This window comes from Protopterus annectens, chromosome 10.part0 (assembly GCF_019279795.1).
Source record: "Protopterus annectens isolate FY-2018-M chromosome 10.part0, PAN1.0, whole genome shotgun sequence".
Taxonomy (NCBI): domain Eukaryota; kingdom Metazoa; phylum Chordata; order Ceratodontiformes; family Protopteridae; genus Protopterus; species Protopterus annectens.
In genome coordinates, this window is record NC_056744.1 from 1,014,729,327 (window position 1) to 1,014,747,534 (window position 18,208).

At 42.8% G+C, this 18,208-nt stretch overlaps 1 protein-coding gene across 2 annotated transcripts in view; it reads left to right on the forward strand.

Annotated features, from left to right (window-relative positions):
• Window positions 1–18,208, forward strand: part of DBT (dihydrolipoamide branched chain transacylase E2) — an 854,289-nt gene that overhangs the window by 497,549 nt on the left and 338,532 nt on the right. For both annotated transcript variants that reach the window (XM_044085776.1, XM_044085775.1), the window contains exon 5: window positions 8,096–8,223. In XM_044085776.1, the coding sequence (XP_043941711.1) occupies window positions 8,096–8,223 (128 nt within the window). The remainder of the gene's footprint in view (window positions 1–8,095; window positions 8,224–18,208) is intronic.

Genomic DNA, 18,208 nt, shown 5'->3' on the forward strand with positions numbered 1-18,208 from the left:
GTGTGTTATCTTTTTTCAGTGTAATTGAAATTTTATTGATTTACTGGGCAAGGCCCGTTTAAGTTAGAGGGCCCTTGCCCTTATTTGTGTGTTAATGTGGTGATTTGTTGCTTATTATATTGTGTTTATCGTCCTACTGTACATCCTGCTTTATCGGGTAAGCCCGTTTTTAGTTAGAGGGCTTCTGTCCGTTTGTTTTTTTTCTGTAACTCGGGCCAGTCCCGTTTTTGAGTCAAGGGCTCGAGCCCTACTTTAAGGTTATTCTTCTTGTCTGGATAAAAAGATAGTGGTGTGATACCATGTCTAAGGAGCAAAAGTCTGTTTTTAAAAAGTGCACCAAGTGCAACTACAAAATGTCTGTTACTGATAGCCATGCTGTTTGTGTATATTGTTTGGGACCGAAACATCTGCAGGAAACATGTAGTGTTTGTCATGCTTTTTCCTCTAGGGTCCTTCAAGAACGTAAAAATAAATTGATCCTTAAGGGCCTTATTAAGCCCTCCTTTGAGGAAGCTTTGGCTTCTCCCTCCTCTCCAGCTTCTAAAAAGAAAAGGTCGTCGGCTCCGACCAGTCCGTCGGAACCGACTTCCAAGAAGCATAGGTCGACCTCTTCTTCCTCGGTTCCAATGGCTTCGGAGCCTCAGGTGGAAGGGTCTGCCTCGATACCTCTTTCCTCGGCTCCATTGGTGTCGGAGCTGCAGGTTGGGTGTTTGAGAGGCGAATCATCTGCTTCGGCTCCTTTGGTCTCGGAGCCGTTGGAGGTGTGCAGCTCAGACTCTCCCCCCTCGGCCCCGAGGGCCCCTTCGGCGCCGATACTTATACATACGGCTCCAGATCCGGTGCCGATAGTGTTGGAGCCGTTTTGGAGCCGGTCCCCTGGTCTATCGGAGCCGAGAGAGAAGTCGTCTCAGGCCCCATCTATTTCCTCTAAATCCTCCAGATTGTCTGATTCAGATTTGGATAGAGTTATCCAGAGGCTTTTCCAGTCCCCAGTTTTTGCAAAAATGGTCTCGGCTCCAGCCCACTCGGCTCCGGAGCCAGTCCCGACTTCGACACATCCGATTCCTCCTCCAACTTCCTCAGAGCCGTTGGAGTTGGTGATGGTAGAGCGGAGCAGAGTTGTCCAGTCGGAACCAACACTCCCTCGGAGCCTCTCGGTTCCGACCATCATTCCTACCCTGTCCTCAGCGTCGGGGTTTGGTACCGGGACTTCCTCGGTTGGGGCCGAGCGGAACACTTTGGAACTGGTAGCTTCAGTGCCTAGTCTCCCCCTCGGAGCGTCGGCCGCAGGGATTCCCGGTACCGTCGTGGTCTTTCAGCCGGTGTCCTCCGCAGAGTCTGGAGGTCCTGTTTTTGAGGCCATGAGGAGTGCGCTGGCCATGTCCTTGCCGGCTCAGCAGGTCTCTACCTCACCGTCCCTAGACTTGGGAACTGGTGCTTCTGGTGTAATTCACCCCCACGACAGCGGGGCCCCAGAGCCTGAGGATACCCCCTTGGGGGGTTCCCTTCTCCCGGGGGGTCCTTCTGATTCCGCTTCAGATGAACCTCCAAGGAAAAAATTGTGCAAGAGGAAGCACGTTGACTCCCAGGATGAGTCTATCACATCAGATACTGACCTCGATGATGCGGAGGGGTCCGGTAAATCGTTCTCGGATGACGTCTCATTCTCAGATATCCTCGAGATTTTGAGGCAGAGAGGCGATTGGCAGTCCAAAACCCCTTCTGCAGAGGAGTCAGTTTTCCTCAAGGCTTTTGGGGCCCAGCCCTCTGCCTCCTGGCTGTCTCCACCCTTCAATGAATTGCTAGACTTAGTTTCTCGAAGGGTGTGGGAACACCCTGACTCTGTGGAACCGGTACCTGCCAGGCCTAACAAGTTTCTCTCAGCCCCACCTGAAAAGGAATTTTTGTCTAAAGGAGTCGCAGTAGATGCGATGGTGGTGGCATCTGCTACTCAGCAGGACGTGGCAGAGGCTTCAACGTCTATCCACCCTCCTAATAAGGATTCCAGGAGCATGGATAGGTACGGGAAGCGTACCCTTTCTTCAGCGGCCTTTACCCTGCGGTCGCTGAATTATCTTTGTCATTTTACCAGGCTCCAAAGAGACCTCCTCAAAGAGTTAGGTGAGTCTCTTACGGGTAATCTTCCTGAGGCGTTAGCCCAAACTGTTGGCACCCAGATGACTACCCTATCTTCGATAGTCAATGCGTCCATGAGGCTCATCTCATATGCGGCCGAAGGGGCGAGTAGAGCAGCGGGAACAGGCATGGCTCTCAGAAGACACGCTTGGTTACGCTTGTGTTCTTTTGCGGAGGCCTTTAAGTCTTCCTTCACCGATGCCCCCTTTGATGGGTCCTCCTTGTTTGGACCCAAGGTGAAGGACACACTGACTCGATGCAAGCAGGAGGGCAAGACCTTGACTGCCGTGGGGGCCCATTTTTCCGCTCCCTCTAGACCTTACCCCAAGGCCCAGAGAGGAGGGAAAATGTGGTTCAGAAAATCTCAAAGGTCTTTCCCTTCTCCACCGAGTGACCCCCCTCTAGAGGCAGGGGGGGGATTCAGGAAGATGCCGCCCCAGAGGCGGCAGAGGCCCCCGCAACTCTGGAGACCGCGATTCCTTTCGTGGTCCATCCTACATTCAACGTCCCTGAGACGTGGCCCGACTGCGCATCTCCGGAGCCAGTCGGGGGTCGCTTTGCGGAACACCCACAGGCCTGGGAATCTATCACCAAGGATCAGTGGGTGCTCCGAACCATAACCGGAGGCTATTTCATCCCTTTCATAAAACCCCCTCTTCCTATCAGGAAAATCCTGGATGTGCCACCCAGTCAGTGGGATCAAGCAGCGGTCGAGGTCTCAAAGCTGCTAAGAAAAGGAGTCATCCAGCCTGTCCCCGCAGACCAGATCGGATCAGGAATTTACTCAAGATTATTTTTGGTGCCAAAAAAGACAGGGGACTTAAGGCCCATTTTGGACCTCAAATCATTGAATCGCTTTGTAAAGAAATCCAAATTCCGAATGGTCACCCTTCAGTCCATTCTCCCGTTATTGGAGAAGGATGTCTGGATGTGCTCCATAGATCTCAAGGGTGCTTACTATCACATCCTGATAAGTCAAGAGTCCAGGAGTTACTTACTCTTCCGCCTGGGAACCAGTCATTTCCAATTCCGAGCTCTGCCCTTTGGACTCACCACAGCCCCCAGGGTGTTCACCAAGTGCCTGGCAGTAGAGACAGCTCACTTGAGAAGTCAAGGATTCCAAGTGTTTCCCTATCTAGACGACTGGCTCCTTACTGCCACCACCAAGCATCTATTAGTTCGGACGCTTATGACCACAGTCAGTTTGGGTCATTCACTAGGAATCACGTTCAGTTGGAAAAAATCTGTGCTGCAGCCGTCTCAGCGTATTACCTTTATAGGCGCAGAGTTAGACACAAGAAAAATGCGGGCATTCTTGCCGATAGAAAGGATTCAGGTCCTGCAGTCTCAGGTTCAAACCTTGTTACCCAGATCACGAGTTCAGGCCAGACTGATTCTGCAGTTATTGGGCACGATGGCCTCGACCATTCTTCTAGTCCCCTTAGCCAGGCTGCACATGCGGGTGCTGCAATGGCTACTGTCGGTTCAATGGTCTTTTCAGGATCTCCCCTTGAACCATTTGGTCCAGATTACGGAAATTTGCCGTCGGGACCTACGTTGGTGGCTGCTTCGGTCCAACCTGGACCAGGGGCGACCCTTTGCCCTTCAGCCTCCTGTCGCCACGGTGACCACGGACGCCTCCCAGATTAGGGGGGGGGCTGAATCTGGACAGGTCTGTCCAAGGTACATGGCAGGCTCACGAAGCGCACTTGCATATCAATATCCTGGAAATGAGAGCGGTGCTTCTGGTGTTGCAAGTACTTCATCATGTTCTTCCCCGGGGTACCATTGCGATCCTATCCGACAACATGTCGGTAGTCTGGTACATAAACAAGCAAGGCGGAACCAGGTCCTACCCTCTTTGCCGAGAGGCCATGAGAGTGTGGCATTGGGCGATTTCTACCCAGCGTTTCCTAGTGGCAACGCACATTCCGGGGAAATCGAATGTGATTGCAAACAGGCTGAGCAGGACCCTCCTGTTGCCCCACGAGTGGTCTCTCAACGACAGGGTGGCTGCAAACATTTTCGCCAAATGGGGCCTCCCTTGTTGCGACTTGTTCGCCAGCCCTCACAATGCAAAATGCAGGGAGTTCTTCACTCTGACTCCCTCTCAGGGGCAGATTCCCAGGGACGCTCTAGCTCACAGTTGGCCCTCCGGTCTACTTTACACCTTCCCTCCTGTTCCCCTTCTCCCGAAGGTGATACAGAAGGCGATTTATCTAGGAAGCGACATGATTCTGATCACTCCACACTGGCCTCGTCAGGTTTGGTTCCCCTTCCTTCTGAGGTATGCGGTGGAGGGCCCATGGCTTCTGGACCTGGTGCCCGACCTGTTAACTCATCAGTTGGGTCAGTCTCATCCATCCCTCAGGTCCTTGAGGTTGGCCGCCTGGTTACTCCACTTCCAACCTTAGTCAGGGATAACTCTCTTTCTCCAGACGTTATCCACATTTTGTCCTCTTCTCACAAACCTTCCACTACTAAACTGTATTCCAGCAAGTGGAAGAGGTTTGCTGTTTGGGCCCAGCAACGAGGTATAGATCCCCTTACCACCCCAGTACCTCAGGTTTTAGAATTCCTAGCTTCTTTGTTTTATTTGGGCTCTTCAGTTTCCACAATCAAAGTCCAACTGGCGGCTATCTCTAATTTTCATGTCTCTTTTGAGCCTTCCTTAATGGCAAACAGGCTTTGCAAATCTTTCCTTAAAGGGGTGTGGCTCCTTCGGCCCCCAATAGCCCATCCTGTGCCTCCTTGGGACCTGAATATGGTTCTAGCTTCTTTAACTGCCCGCCCTTTTGAACCAGCAGCTACTTGTGATATGAAATTTCTATCTTGGAAAACTGACTTTTTGGTGGCAATAACCTCTGACAAGCGGGTCTCAGAGCTTCAGGCCCTCTGTTCTAGTCCTCCTTATTTGACCTTTCACAAAGACAGAGTATCTCTCAAGTTAAATCCCTCTTTCTTACCCAAGGTAGCATCCCCCTTATGCATTCAACAATCCTTGGAGCTTCCTGTGTTTTTTCCCAAATTCTCCAATAACGCAGAATATATTTTCCATCATTTGGATGTTCATAGACAACTGCGTTTTTACTTAAGTAGGACCAATCAGACACGAAAGTCAGATCAGCTGTTTGTGTCCTTTGCAGAAAATAGGTTGGGTCAACCGGTGGCTAAAACCACCATAGCCAAATGAATTAAAGATTGCATCTCCTTCATTTATTCACAGTCCGGCAAAGAGCTACCATTCCCAGTCAAGGCTCATTCTACCAGGGCAATGGCTACTTCTGTAGCATTCCACTCCAAGTTATCGATAGATGATATCTGTGCGGCCGCTACCTGGACTTCTCCGCACACTTTCATTTCTCATTACAAGATAGATGTGGCTTCTCGAGGTAGAGCTTCTTTTGGTTCCACAGTTCTCAGGAGTGTTTTCCAATGAGCCACCCGGGAGTTAGGTGCTAGGGATGCTGTCCCATCAGTTATGAATGTAGGCAAGATAGGATCCCATTGCATCTTTTAGTTATGTACTTACCATAACTTCGGATGTATGAGATCCATTCATACGTACCCGCCCTCCTTCCCCCTTCCCATTGGATTTAGAGGAAATGTTGCTACTACTGAGTTCTTTCTCTTGAAGGACTTTAGTTTGTTACAGTTGCTGTTATGTTTTCTGTGTCTGGATGTAGGTATGAAAGCGAACAAACAAGGTCTGGGGAAGCAGGCATGGTGCATTCTGGGATAAGGGATAGCCCAGCCAATTAGAGACTTTATTCTATTGTATAGTGGCCGAGTCGGAGCCGATGGATCGGCTCCGAACCCATCAGTTATGAATGTAGGCGAGATGGATCCCATACATCCGAAGTTATGGTAAGTACATAACTAAAAGTTCAGCAAGTCAGGATCAAAATATTGAAACATCATACTTCATATTGAAGTTTTTTGTTTCGTTTGACATGTATCACTGTAGCTGTCTTTCATATAGGCATTCACATTGGCCTCTGTCCTGGCCTGTTTATGTTTCTGAACATAACCACTTTAAGAGTTGCTGTCTTACCATTTTGCATGCCTGTATCCCTTCTGATTATCAATAGAAGATACCGTGGCAGTAAGAAATCCCCTTAACCACTTCCAGAAATGTCAAGTGGCATAAGTTGCTCCTTTTTTTGCTGCTCACTGGCCAGCACCTAGCTTGCTAACTTTATTCTAGTCACTAGCATTGAAAGAAGGAACCTTGCATCCATCCTGTGAAGTATTTAGCTTATTTTGTTGTTTCTGCTGTGGAGTCCACTACTTTATCCTGCTGTGCTTCCAAAAGTCTGAAGGTCTAAAGATAACCCTCATTTAAAGCAGCAGTTGAGCCAGTATTTAATCACATTACCCTATTACAATTTTCTTATGTATTCATTCATTTTCTGAGAACTGATGTATCTTTTTTGTTACTTCAGGGTAACTAGGAGCACATCCCAGTACTATAAGGTTCATAACTGCCCTTGTGGGCCATTGTAAGCTAGCCAGTTTCCCATTCAAAGTTAAGAATCAAACCCTGTGTCTTGTGTTTGTGAGGAAAACACCTTAACCATTATACCAACTCCCAACCCTTTATTCTTAATAGAAAATCTAATAATTGATCAAAACAGCACAAAGGTAAGCCACTCTGATGGCATAGTGGGATAAAGACATACCTACAGCCCAACCGACCTGGGTTTGATTAGTGGTTCAGGCGACTGATGGAGCAGCAGAGAAGGATGGACATGATGATCCTAGGGGTGGGCTCTCATTGGTGACACTCCCTAAGAGGAAGCATGGTCCAAAGAGGGAAGTTGCCCTCAAACATACGTGACCAACAAGCATGGGGAAGGGGAAAAGGGAAAAATTGGGTTGGGCATATAATAAAACAGACAAAGCAGTGACTGCCAAGCCTCCATGACTCCAGCTGCACCGGATTAAGTCTGGGGAGGGGGGAATGGTTTGTAGAGCTGTCATGGACATGGAGCACTGGGGGCCAGGCCTGTTATAATGAGGTCTGAGGGAACCAAAAAAAAAAAAACAGAAAGGTAAAATATAAAATAATGATGAAGTTACTATAATGTGTTTTTTAATCTAGTCACTGTTCATGCTCAATGCGTTTTGAAGTGAAAAGATGATTTGATAACACATTTTGCAAGAAGAAAAAGAAGAAATAGATCAGTATTTTTTAACTATTACAAAAAAGGATCCATTTTTTAACCACTGTTGTGAATTTTTGCTTTTGATCTATGAAATGCAAAGAATTAATTTACTTATTCAGCAAATGTTTTCAACAGCCACATTTCGTGTAACCACCCAGGTTTACTTTTTTTCACAAAAACAAACTGATTCAGTAAAAACAGAACTGAAAAGCATCTGAAACAGTAAACAAAGAAAACATGGTTAAAATTTAGCTCGACATGGATCAGAAATCTTACCAGGATAATGCAAAACTGGATTTGATACCACTGTATGTATTCTTGGCTGCCACATTACAATGACAGGTGGCAATACTGTTTCCAAAGTAAATCTGTCCCAGTTTCATTTTGATTGCTGCCTGCTTCCTTCTGACATGTAACAGCAATGTGAGAACTGTTGCACCCTTTTAGAATACAGCAGTGTACTGAATGTGACTCAAGCTGGAATAAGAGACAGCAGTTCTGCAAGAATGACAGAATCTGCTTCACTGTCTCTGTCAGTCTGTCTAGCTGTTTTGGTGCAGCTAAGCTAGTTTACTTGTTTCTACTATTTATATATTGGACTGTAATAACAGGGCATCCATTCAGAATGTCAGCATGTTTCTGCATTACCTTTGACTCCCTTTACATTTCTCATGCTGTTTTTCAAATACATTTGTTTTAATGGGTAATGGTAAAAGGCATCTGCTTCAAATGTAGTAATGGTAAATCTGTAATGGGGCTTATTAATTTTTCTGCTTTTGTTTTCTTTGTAGATGTAGCTTCTGAAGAAGATGTTGTTGAAGCCCCAGCAGTATCTCATGAAGAACAAACGCATCAGGAGATAAAGGGCCACAAAACACTGGCGACTCCAGCTGTCCGCCGTCTTGCTATGGAAAACAATGTGGGTTTTTACTGCACTAGGCTTGGCTGCAGTTGATCTGGTGTCTTTATCAGCCTTTAGAAAAAGCCATACTTCTCTGCTTCTTTACGAACAGTAAAATGTTAGCTGCATTGAAAGATTTTTTCCAGTTTCCCAGCAATGACAATGAAGTGCTTTTGATGGATGTCTACTGTGCTGTCATCCTTCATTTAAAGCAGTGAAGCTCTTTTGTGTCTTAACTATTACTCTAAAATTTAATTAGCTGGGATGTTACTTCTGTTGCCAGGGGTGCTTGAGGTCCTTTAGCATTTCTCAGTATTTAAGATGGCACCAAGGTGCAGGAGATATTTTACAAAATAATTTGGGGAATGCTATTAAAGTTGAAAGTTGTATCATTGCCCATAAAAGTGGGTTGCTGATTTATTAACAAAGAGATTCAAGTTCACTTGATAGGCTCAAAAGTAAGTTTATATTTATCAGTAACATGTTATCCCTATTGGTGCTTTTTATAACTTGGCTGTTTTCAGAATCACAGATTGAGTGCAGACATCAGTAGAAAAGGTTTGATGTTGTTACTGTTTACTTCAAGTAAACTTATTAATGAATATTGGGAAAAAGCTTTATACTTGGATACATTTTGTATTCCTCTTTTTCATTGTGATCACTAACTCACTCTGAAGAGGGAGAACTTTAATCCTAGTGGTGCTTTACAAATAGGGCTGACCGCTTTCAGAGAATTAAAGTCCGATAAAAGCCATGTCCTATCCTCCAAAGCTTACTTTTTATAATTTAAGATACTCTGCTTACTTGTATGGTTTATGCATTTGAATCTGGCAAGGATAAATGCCATGTCCTTTTCCTCCGATTCATGAACAGCTTGTATAGATTAGTAATTATTTCTTCCGGTGATTTTTTTACTTGGAATAGTGTGTATTATTCCTCCATTTTGCAGAATCTGCTTCTGACTCGAATGTGTAGCTAATTCATTCACCAGTGTATTGTTTACATTTAAATCAGATACTGTAAAACTGTTGCACTCTACTATGTAAAGTCTTCTTTTTCCTTTGCTTCTTACCGATTCGTTGCAAGTTTTCCCTCAGTTGTTTGTAGTGTATGTCGGTCATCAGAGTGTGGGTGGGAATACATTGGCCATCCATATACTTAGCTAGTCCATCCAGAATGTTTGTCCCTGACAGAGGCCTCCAGTCATGCTTACTGCTGACATTTTCTTTTCACAATCACTGATTTCAACAGTGGAAGTGTATATTAAAAGTATGCTATATGACTTGATGGTAGCACCTGTATACCTGGTGCTGAGAGGCTGAATGTTGCAGAAATATGCTGCCAAACTGGTAGTGATCCCTCTTATGTATTCCTTAGAGGTATGTCTGTAAAATGACATTATGCATCACAGTGTCTGCAACATTTTCTGCAGTATGCCGCCCCACTCTGCAGTCCAAGTTGCCTGTTACAATAACACATTGTGAAGGTCTACTGTGCACAGACAGTCAAGATAAGATGCATCCTGCTAGGAAAGTAGACTTATTCCCAGAGTCTGACCATATGTGCAGTAGGCAGTGATACGGCTACTTTACTTAGAAGTGGGCTGAAATCGTTATCTGTCTATATGTCTATCTCTATTTGTTAACCAGGTAAGTGAGTTGGTCTACTGACCCTTTTCAACCATGACCCTGACACCCAAAGCAATAAAGCAGTACAAATAATTGGAGAATTTATAGTAGGGACATTACATACACAAGTAGTCAATTGCAGTGGATAAAAAAAATAAAAAAAACAAATGAGCATCACCCCCTTAGAAAAGAGATATTTCAGCTATTATAAAATTATTGTGAGGGCACAAACATTTATAAGAAAATAAAGCATTTATTTTCAAAACTTAAAAGAAAACCAGTTTTATTGTCACTGAATTAACATACACAGATGAAAATAAGATTGTTTACTGTGAGTTATTTACCTGTAATATGTTAGTGCAACACATGTAAACAGTTTACTTGATTAAAGTTACAATGGGTTCAAGTTTGGTGACATAGCTGTATGTAAATGAAATGTGAAAAATTACAGCAGTGACTTGGTTATGCTCTGACTGTATTTTTGGGTGATTATTTCCCACATTACCTGTGCAATAGTGGTTTGACGTCTCAGTGTGGCCTGTTTTCTTCTTTTTCTTTTGGCTGATCCCATTAGGAGTCACCACAGCTGATCATCTGTTTCCATTTCTTCCTGTCCTCTGCATCTTGCTCTGTCATACCAACCACCTCCATGTCCTCTCTCACCACATCCATAAACCTTATCTTAGGCCTTCCTCTTTTCCTCTTGCCTTGCAGCTCCATCCTTAGCATCCTTCTACCAATATACCCAGCATCCCTTCTCAGCACATGTCCAAAACAACGCACGTCTCGCCTCACTGGCTTTGTCTCCAAACCGTCCAACCTGAGCTGACCCTGTAATATACTCATTTCTAATCCTATCCATCCTCATCACACCCAGTGCAAATCTTAACATCTTTAACTTTGCCACCTCCAGCTCTGACTCCAGTCTTTTCATCAGTGCCACCATCTCCAATCCATATAACATAGTTGGTCTGACTACCATCTTGTAGACCTTCCCTTTTAATCTTACTGGTACCAGTCTGTCACAAATCACTCCTGATACTCTTCTCCACCCTGCCTACTCTGTCTTCCTCACCTCTTTTCCACACTCACCATTACTCTGAATTGTTGATCCCAAGTATTTATACTTATCCACTTTTGCCAGCTGTACTCCCTGCATCCTCACCATTCTTCCATCCTCCCTCTCATTCACACGCATATATTCTGTCATAGTCCTGCTGACCTTCATTCCTCTCCTTTCTAGAGCATATCTCCACCTCTCCAGGGTCTCCTCAACCTGTTCCCTACTCTCACTATAAATCACAATGTAATCTGCAAATATCATGGTCCATGGGGACTCCTGTCTGATCTTGTCTGTCAACCTATCCATCACCATTGTAAATAAGAACCAAGGTGTAACAATTTGAACCCACCTCCAATACACCTGGCCTTACTGCCCTTCCATCTGGTCTTTTGCAAGCACAATATGGCAACCTTCCTTCTCTCCATCATATCAGCTAGCTCTCTCTCCCTTTACCAGTCATACTGCCAACATTCAAAGTTCCTGCCCTCACTTCCACGCTCCTGACCTTCTTCCTCTCCTCCAGTCTCTGGGCATGCCTTCCCCCTCTTCTTCGGCCAGCAGTAGTCCAATTTCCACCAGCACCCTGTTGGCTAATAGTACTGGATGCAGTTGTCGTTAGTTTGGCCACATAGGATAAATGAAATGAGAGCTTAATGGTTCCCCCATGAAACTATGGAATGCATATTACACAGGAGGAATAACACACACACACACACACACACACACACACACACACACACACACACACACACACACACACACACACACTTATATACACATTTCTAGAAAAATAATCTTCTTCATATGTTAGCCTTTTCTTGTGGATATGGAGTACTCACATTCTACAAAAGCCGAAATAAGGAAGGGATTCACTTCTGACCAAGCAGAATAAAACTGAGATGGAGATCGTGGAAGATGCAAGAAACAGAAGTAAGGAACTTAACTACTTTTCAGACTTCCCAAAGGGAAAGGCAGGTGAGAGTAGTGTGTCGTGCTGGGAAGGAAGTGGAACAGAGTGGAGTGAACAGTGGATAGACATCAGGATATGGACTGAGGAGGTGGAAAGGGAAATGGCTGCAATACTGGAAGTTATGGGACAAGAACATGGTGAATTGCATTCCAGGGCTCTTGTGAATCATGTGGCTATTGTGCAGGTGTCTCTGTTAATGTGGAGATAATCACTAGTTCACTGACCAGTGTCTGTTGACTGGAAGATGGCAGGAGTGATACAGTTACACAAAAGAGGAAGGAAAAAAAAATCATGGGACTATAGACTAATTAAGCTAATAGCGATGACAGGGAAAGTTGCTGAGAGACTCCTTCAGAAAAGGAGAATGTCCTTACATTCACTGCTGCAGTATTCTTAAGATATGGGATTCCCTGCTGTGGAAGCTCGACGGCCGGCCAGTCTCCCAAAGCTTAATCTTGCATTAAGGTATGTAGAACATCATCCAAACATTCCTTGCATAGCGTAGGGCATGAAGGTGATGTTCGGCCATACTATCCTCAGAACTTCTTTGCCGCCAGTCCGAATGCTTCTTCTAATTATTGGTCTGTTTCCCTGCATCAGTTGTCTTCCTTTAACTCCTCCTTTAGCTTCTAGATTTGAGACTAAACAATTTCTTAAAGGTGTCCTTAATATTAGGCCTCCCAGGAAGCCTGTTCCTCCTCCCTGGGATCTTAATTTTGTTTTGGAGAAGTTGACTCGGACTGCTTTTGAGCCTGCTGTTTCAGCTTCCTTGCAACATTGTTCTTGGAAGACTGTTCTTTTGTTAGCTCTTACTTCTGCCAGATGGGAGTTGAGTTGCAAACTCTTATGGCTTGTCCTTTTTTAATATTTCATGAAGACATGGTGTCCTTATGTACTAATCCTTCTTTTATGCCTAAAACGGTTAATGAGTTGTCACTTAATCAGTCTATTAATTTGCCTAGCAATCTGACAGTGAGAGGGTGCTGCATACTTTCGACGTGCATAGACAAGTAAGATTTTATTTGGATAAGGCTAAGGCTGTTAGAAGATCTGATTAGTTGTTTGTTCTATTCACCCTAGGTCTATAGGATTAGCTGTATCCCAGCAAACTTTTTCTTCTTAGATTTCAAAGTTTTTTTCTTTTTGTTACACTTTTCATGACAAGAGCCTTCCTTCTTCTGTAAAGGCTCATTCTACTAGAGCTGTGGCTTCTTCTATTGCTTTTTTCAAGGGCTTAGACACTAATTCTATTCTTAAAGCAACCACCTGGACTTCTCTGCATACTTTTCCAAACACTGCAAGTTGGATGGTATCTCCAGAGCTAGAGATGGTTTTGCTGTGGCCATTCTAGAGGGTTGTACTGCTTCCTCCTCCTCCCAAGTTTCTTCTTGAGCTTTGGCACTCTCCCATATCTTAAGAATACTGCAGCGGTGCATGTAAGGACATAATACTGTTGTGTAAAATCTTACAATAATAGTAGATGCCCTTGCTTTCACTGTGCAGTATTCACTCCCTACCCTCACCCCCCTAGTATTTTTCCTTTCTGAATGCACAGGTTATCCCTTGAGTTTCCTGGGACTGGTGTTCCTAGTGGGGCAATCACTTCTGAGGATGGTACGCCTAAATGTCATCTTAATGCCGTACACTATGTAAGGAGGATTTAGGTGATGTTCAGTGTACCGTAAAGTAACAGTAGGCTTTAGTACACTGACTGGACATTGGGTTTCCAAGGCAGGGGATCCCATATCTTAAGAATACTGCAGCTGTGAAGGCAAAGACATCTACTGTTATAGAAGAAAAAAGTTGGCTAGGCAGAGAGATATGAGAAAATCAATTTAATAAAAAAAATATGTATATATGGTTCTACCTGACTTCGTCGACAGCTGAGAAGACCGACATCTCCAGAAGATCAGAAGACCGGTTGCAGAACATCGACAATGCAGAAGACCGACACGACGGATGACAACACCATGAGATGGGAAAGGCTGTGTGACAGGTAAGTGTGGAGATTGACGGTCTGTGGGGATAGGGTGGGTTAAGTGTTAGGGTTAAGTGAGTTAGGGTAGGGAGCCGGGAAGGGTTAAGTGAGTTAGGGTTAGGGAGGGTAGGTAAGTGCGATAGTGACGGACCTTAGGGTTAGGGTAAGGTTTAGTGTGGGCTTGTAAGGATTTTGGTGTGCTTGTGTTGTGTGTGTGGTTTGTGGAATGGGGATGTGTTTTGTTTTGTATGGGGTTTCGTGTTTGTGTACCGTCGGTTATTTCGTTGTCGGTTATGTGTGGTTTCGTGTTTATGGACTGTCGAATATGTGGTGTCGGTGATGTGGTTGTCGGTGTTGTGTGGTTTCGATTATGTCAGGTAGAACCGTATATATATATATATATATATATATATATATATATATATATATATATTTAAAAACTTCTAAAATACAACAAGGATAAGCACTTTCATACATATAGGTGCTTCATCAGATCCAATAAAAAATCTCTACACCAGAGTGCACTTTTATAGCTTAATGTCAGAGATCACGTGACCTTAGTATTGGCTTAATGGGGGTGACATCATTTAACCCTTACTTTCATTTGCCCTAAGTAAATGCATCCACTTAATTTCCACACATTCTGTTTGTATTTTTATGTCACCTTCTTTAAGTCTTGGTGTGTACACTTCCAGCACCAAAAATTTAAACCAGTGATTACACCCTGCTGTTTTAACATGTTTATATAGTGCGTTCCTTTCATCACTCTTAGTAATGCTATAGATATGCTCTCTTATTCAATCTCTCAAACATCGGTTCGTTTTCCCAACATAAAAACTTCTACAGATCACACAGTTAATGTATGAGAATGAAGAGGGCTCTAAAGTCTGTGTTTATAGAAGACCCAGCGTGTTTACACCTATGAATACTCCTCTAGTAGAAGCCCTTTTTAAGTTATGTGTTGATGATATCTATAGCTATTTCTGTTGTCCTTCTGGTAAAAATATGAAGAGTTATAATAATTTAAGTCGGGAAGAGTATTCGTCTTTACTAGATTTAATGAAATGTAATGACATTTGTGTTCGCCTTGCTGATAAAGGGGGCGGTGTAGTCGTCATGGATGTTTCAAGCTATTTGAATTCTATGCTACTGATGTTAAATGATGAATGTACTTGCGTCAAAATAAGTAGACAAGAGGTAACCAAACTAACTGCCAAGATACATGAGAGATTTGAAACTCTACTTATGGATGGAGTGAGAGACAGCTGCTTGTATGAATACTTTTTGGTTGAGAATGCAGTAATACCAAAAATCTATGGGCTCCCTAAGGTCCACAAAAAACAGTTACATCCACCTATGCGGCCAATAGTCTCTGGCAGGGGCTGGGCCACAGAGCCTATGTCTATCTATCTAGAAAACCAACTTCGCCCGGTGATTAATGGAATGGGGAACATTCTGAGAGACACCAGAGATTTCCTTAATAAGTTGTACAACTGGTCTGTAATGAATTATAGAGAAGAAGCCCTTTTGGTTACTGTGGACCTTACTTCTCTATTTACCTGCATTCCTGATAGTGCAGGTATTAACAATGTTAGAGCACTTTTGGGTTGAAATCCTGCATATGATAATGATAAAGTGTATTTGATTTGTACCCTGCTAGAACTCATATTAGAGCACAATGTGTTTATGTTTGAAGATGAGCACTATTTGCAAAAGACAGGAGTCGCTATGGGCACAGTATGTACCAACAGCTATGCCAGTATGGTTTTGGCTGAGTGGGAGTTACAGAATATATTCTGTGATCTGAATGGGTTTAAGGGGTCTGTCCTTTATTATGGCCGTTATGTGGATGACCTGTTTCATATTTGGAGGGACACAGCAGAAACCCTTGACCAGTTTGTGTATTATCTAAATAGCACCACTAGATTTCTTTGATTTACCTATGGTTGGTCAGACAAGTCTATCTCTTTTTTAGATGTGATGGTGCATAAGACCCCAGGAAGGTTATACACTAAACAATATGTTAAACCAACAATGTTGTACACTCTCGGAGCATGCATCCTGAGCATGTCAAGCAGAATGTTTTAAAAGGACAGTTTTTCAGAACAGCCAGATTAAACACTAAAGATAGTGATATGTGTGATTCTTTTGAGACTCTTACTACTAACCTCTTAAATAGAGGATACAACAATTCAGAGATTGTAACTGCACAGAATGATGCAGTTATGTTGACAGACACTTGAACGAGATTGTACTTTAATGAACAGGCTGAACAGCCTAAGCCTTTGGCCTTGAAGCCTACTCAGCCAACACGTATGATGAGCCTTACATACTTTAAGGACTCAGGCTCCATTTGTGGGATCATCAAGAAACATTGGAGAGTTTTAGTCTCAGATGAGAAATGTAAGGGGCTGTTAGGAGATTCCCCCTCCTTCTGTTTTAAGAACCGGCCCTCATTAAAAAAGATGTTATGCTATAAGCCTTTAATGAGTAAAAGGAAGAATATAGGAAGTGAAAGGATAGGCAAATATCCCTGTCACCATTGTAATGTGTGTAGATGCATAGACATTGATGACCAGTTTGTACACCCGGATACAGGACAGGTTTACGATATTAGACTTTATGCTGACTGTAGCAGTCAGAATGTTGTGTACTGTGCATCCTTTGTGATCTGTAGAAGTTTTTATGTTGGCAAAACGAACCGATGTTTGAGAGATCGAATAAAAGAGCATATCTATAGCATTACTAAGAGTGATGAAAGGAACACACTATCTAAACATGTTAAAACAGCAGGGTGTAATCACTGGTTTAAATTTTTGGTGCTGGAAGTGCACACACCAAGACTTAGAGGAGGTGACATAAAAATACAAACAGAATTTGTGGAAATTAAGTGGATGCATTTACTTAGGGCAAATGAAGGTAAGGGGTTAAATGATGTCATCCCCATTAAGCCAATACTAAGGTCACGTGATCTCAGACATTGAGCTATAAAAGTGCACTCTGGTGTAGAGATTTTTTATTGGGTCTGATGAAGTACATGTGTGTATGAAAGCGCTTATCCTTGTTGTATTTTAGAAGTATAGATATATATATATATATATATATATATATATATATACACACACATATATGGATTCCATACATTTGGTCGAATTACACTTAGTCGAAAATGATACCAGGCATTGCACTTCAATGAAAGCTCACTTGACTGAAAACTCACTTGGTCGAAGTTCATTTGGTTGAAAATGGAATATAGCCCCTGCCCCACTGCAGTGCAACCCTGGAGTGAGAATATTAAATAAGGGGGGGCACAGCCCCCCACATTGCGGGTGTGTGAGGGGCGTAGCCCCCCACATTATGCCAATAGTTTATACTAAAGATATATATATCAATGCATTTCTAATAGATATACCTTCTTATAATAGTGAATACATTAAAATTATGTTCAGACATATACTACTGATTTTTATGTTTTTTATATATTTTTATATGCAAAATGTGTATTTTGTACTTTATTTTTTTATTGTATTGTATAACATGTATGTATTGTAATGCATCAAGGTGGTCTCTTATCTGATGGTGACCTTTTATGCATGGCCCTTTTGCCGCAGCTGCTATATCTATCTATATATATATATTTTTTTTTTTTTTTTTTTTTTTTTACAGTACTATTCTTTATAAGTAAACACATTTCACACAGTAAATATTAATAATTATTTAATATATGTGTTAGAACAGTTTAAATCGTGTTCAATTTGTTGAACACATTGTGTCACGATGGTTTTGCACACAGTGTTAATGCCTGCATCTTTTGCTTTAACTACTAATTTAAACCACCAACTGTTACTTTGATTTTAATTGTATCAATTATGTGTGGTCCTGTCAAATGTAGGACAGGGTTATTTAAACAGCAGTTGAGAACATTTGTTTGTCTGAAGAAGTTTCACTATTTAGTGGGACGAAAAGTGCTTTACAAGTACTGCGTTTCGTTAAATAAATTTCCTTTGCAGGTATTAGGACCACTTAAGTAATAAAGGTTTCTCAGTCTAATGCTCTGTACCTGCATACCGCCAAGTGTCCCAATTTTAAGAAATGTATTTTCTTTATAATTGACAAGGTGACTTACAATGAGAGAGGGGGATGGTAAAACTCTCCTTGAAGCAAAAGAATCTAACTGGCAATTGCGCTTAAATTCTTTAGTAGCTCCTGGCTTGAATGATTTTATTTCCTTAAAATCATTTTTAAAATTAAGACATGAATTGATTCCTTAATAGGAAAAAGGAAATAATGTAATGAATTTTATGTAGTAGCTTACTTAGTTTGTGAATCTTAGAATTGACATGAACAAGTATGTATTCTGTTGC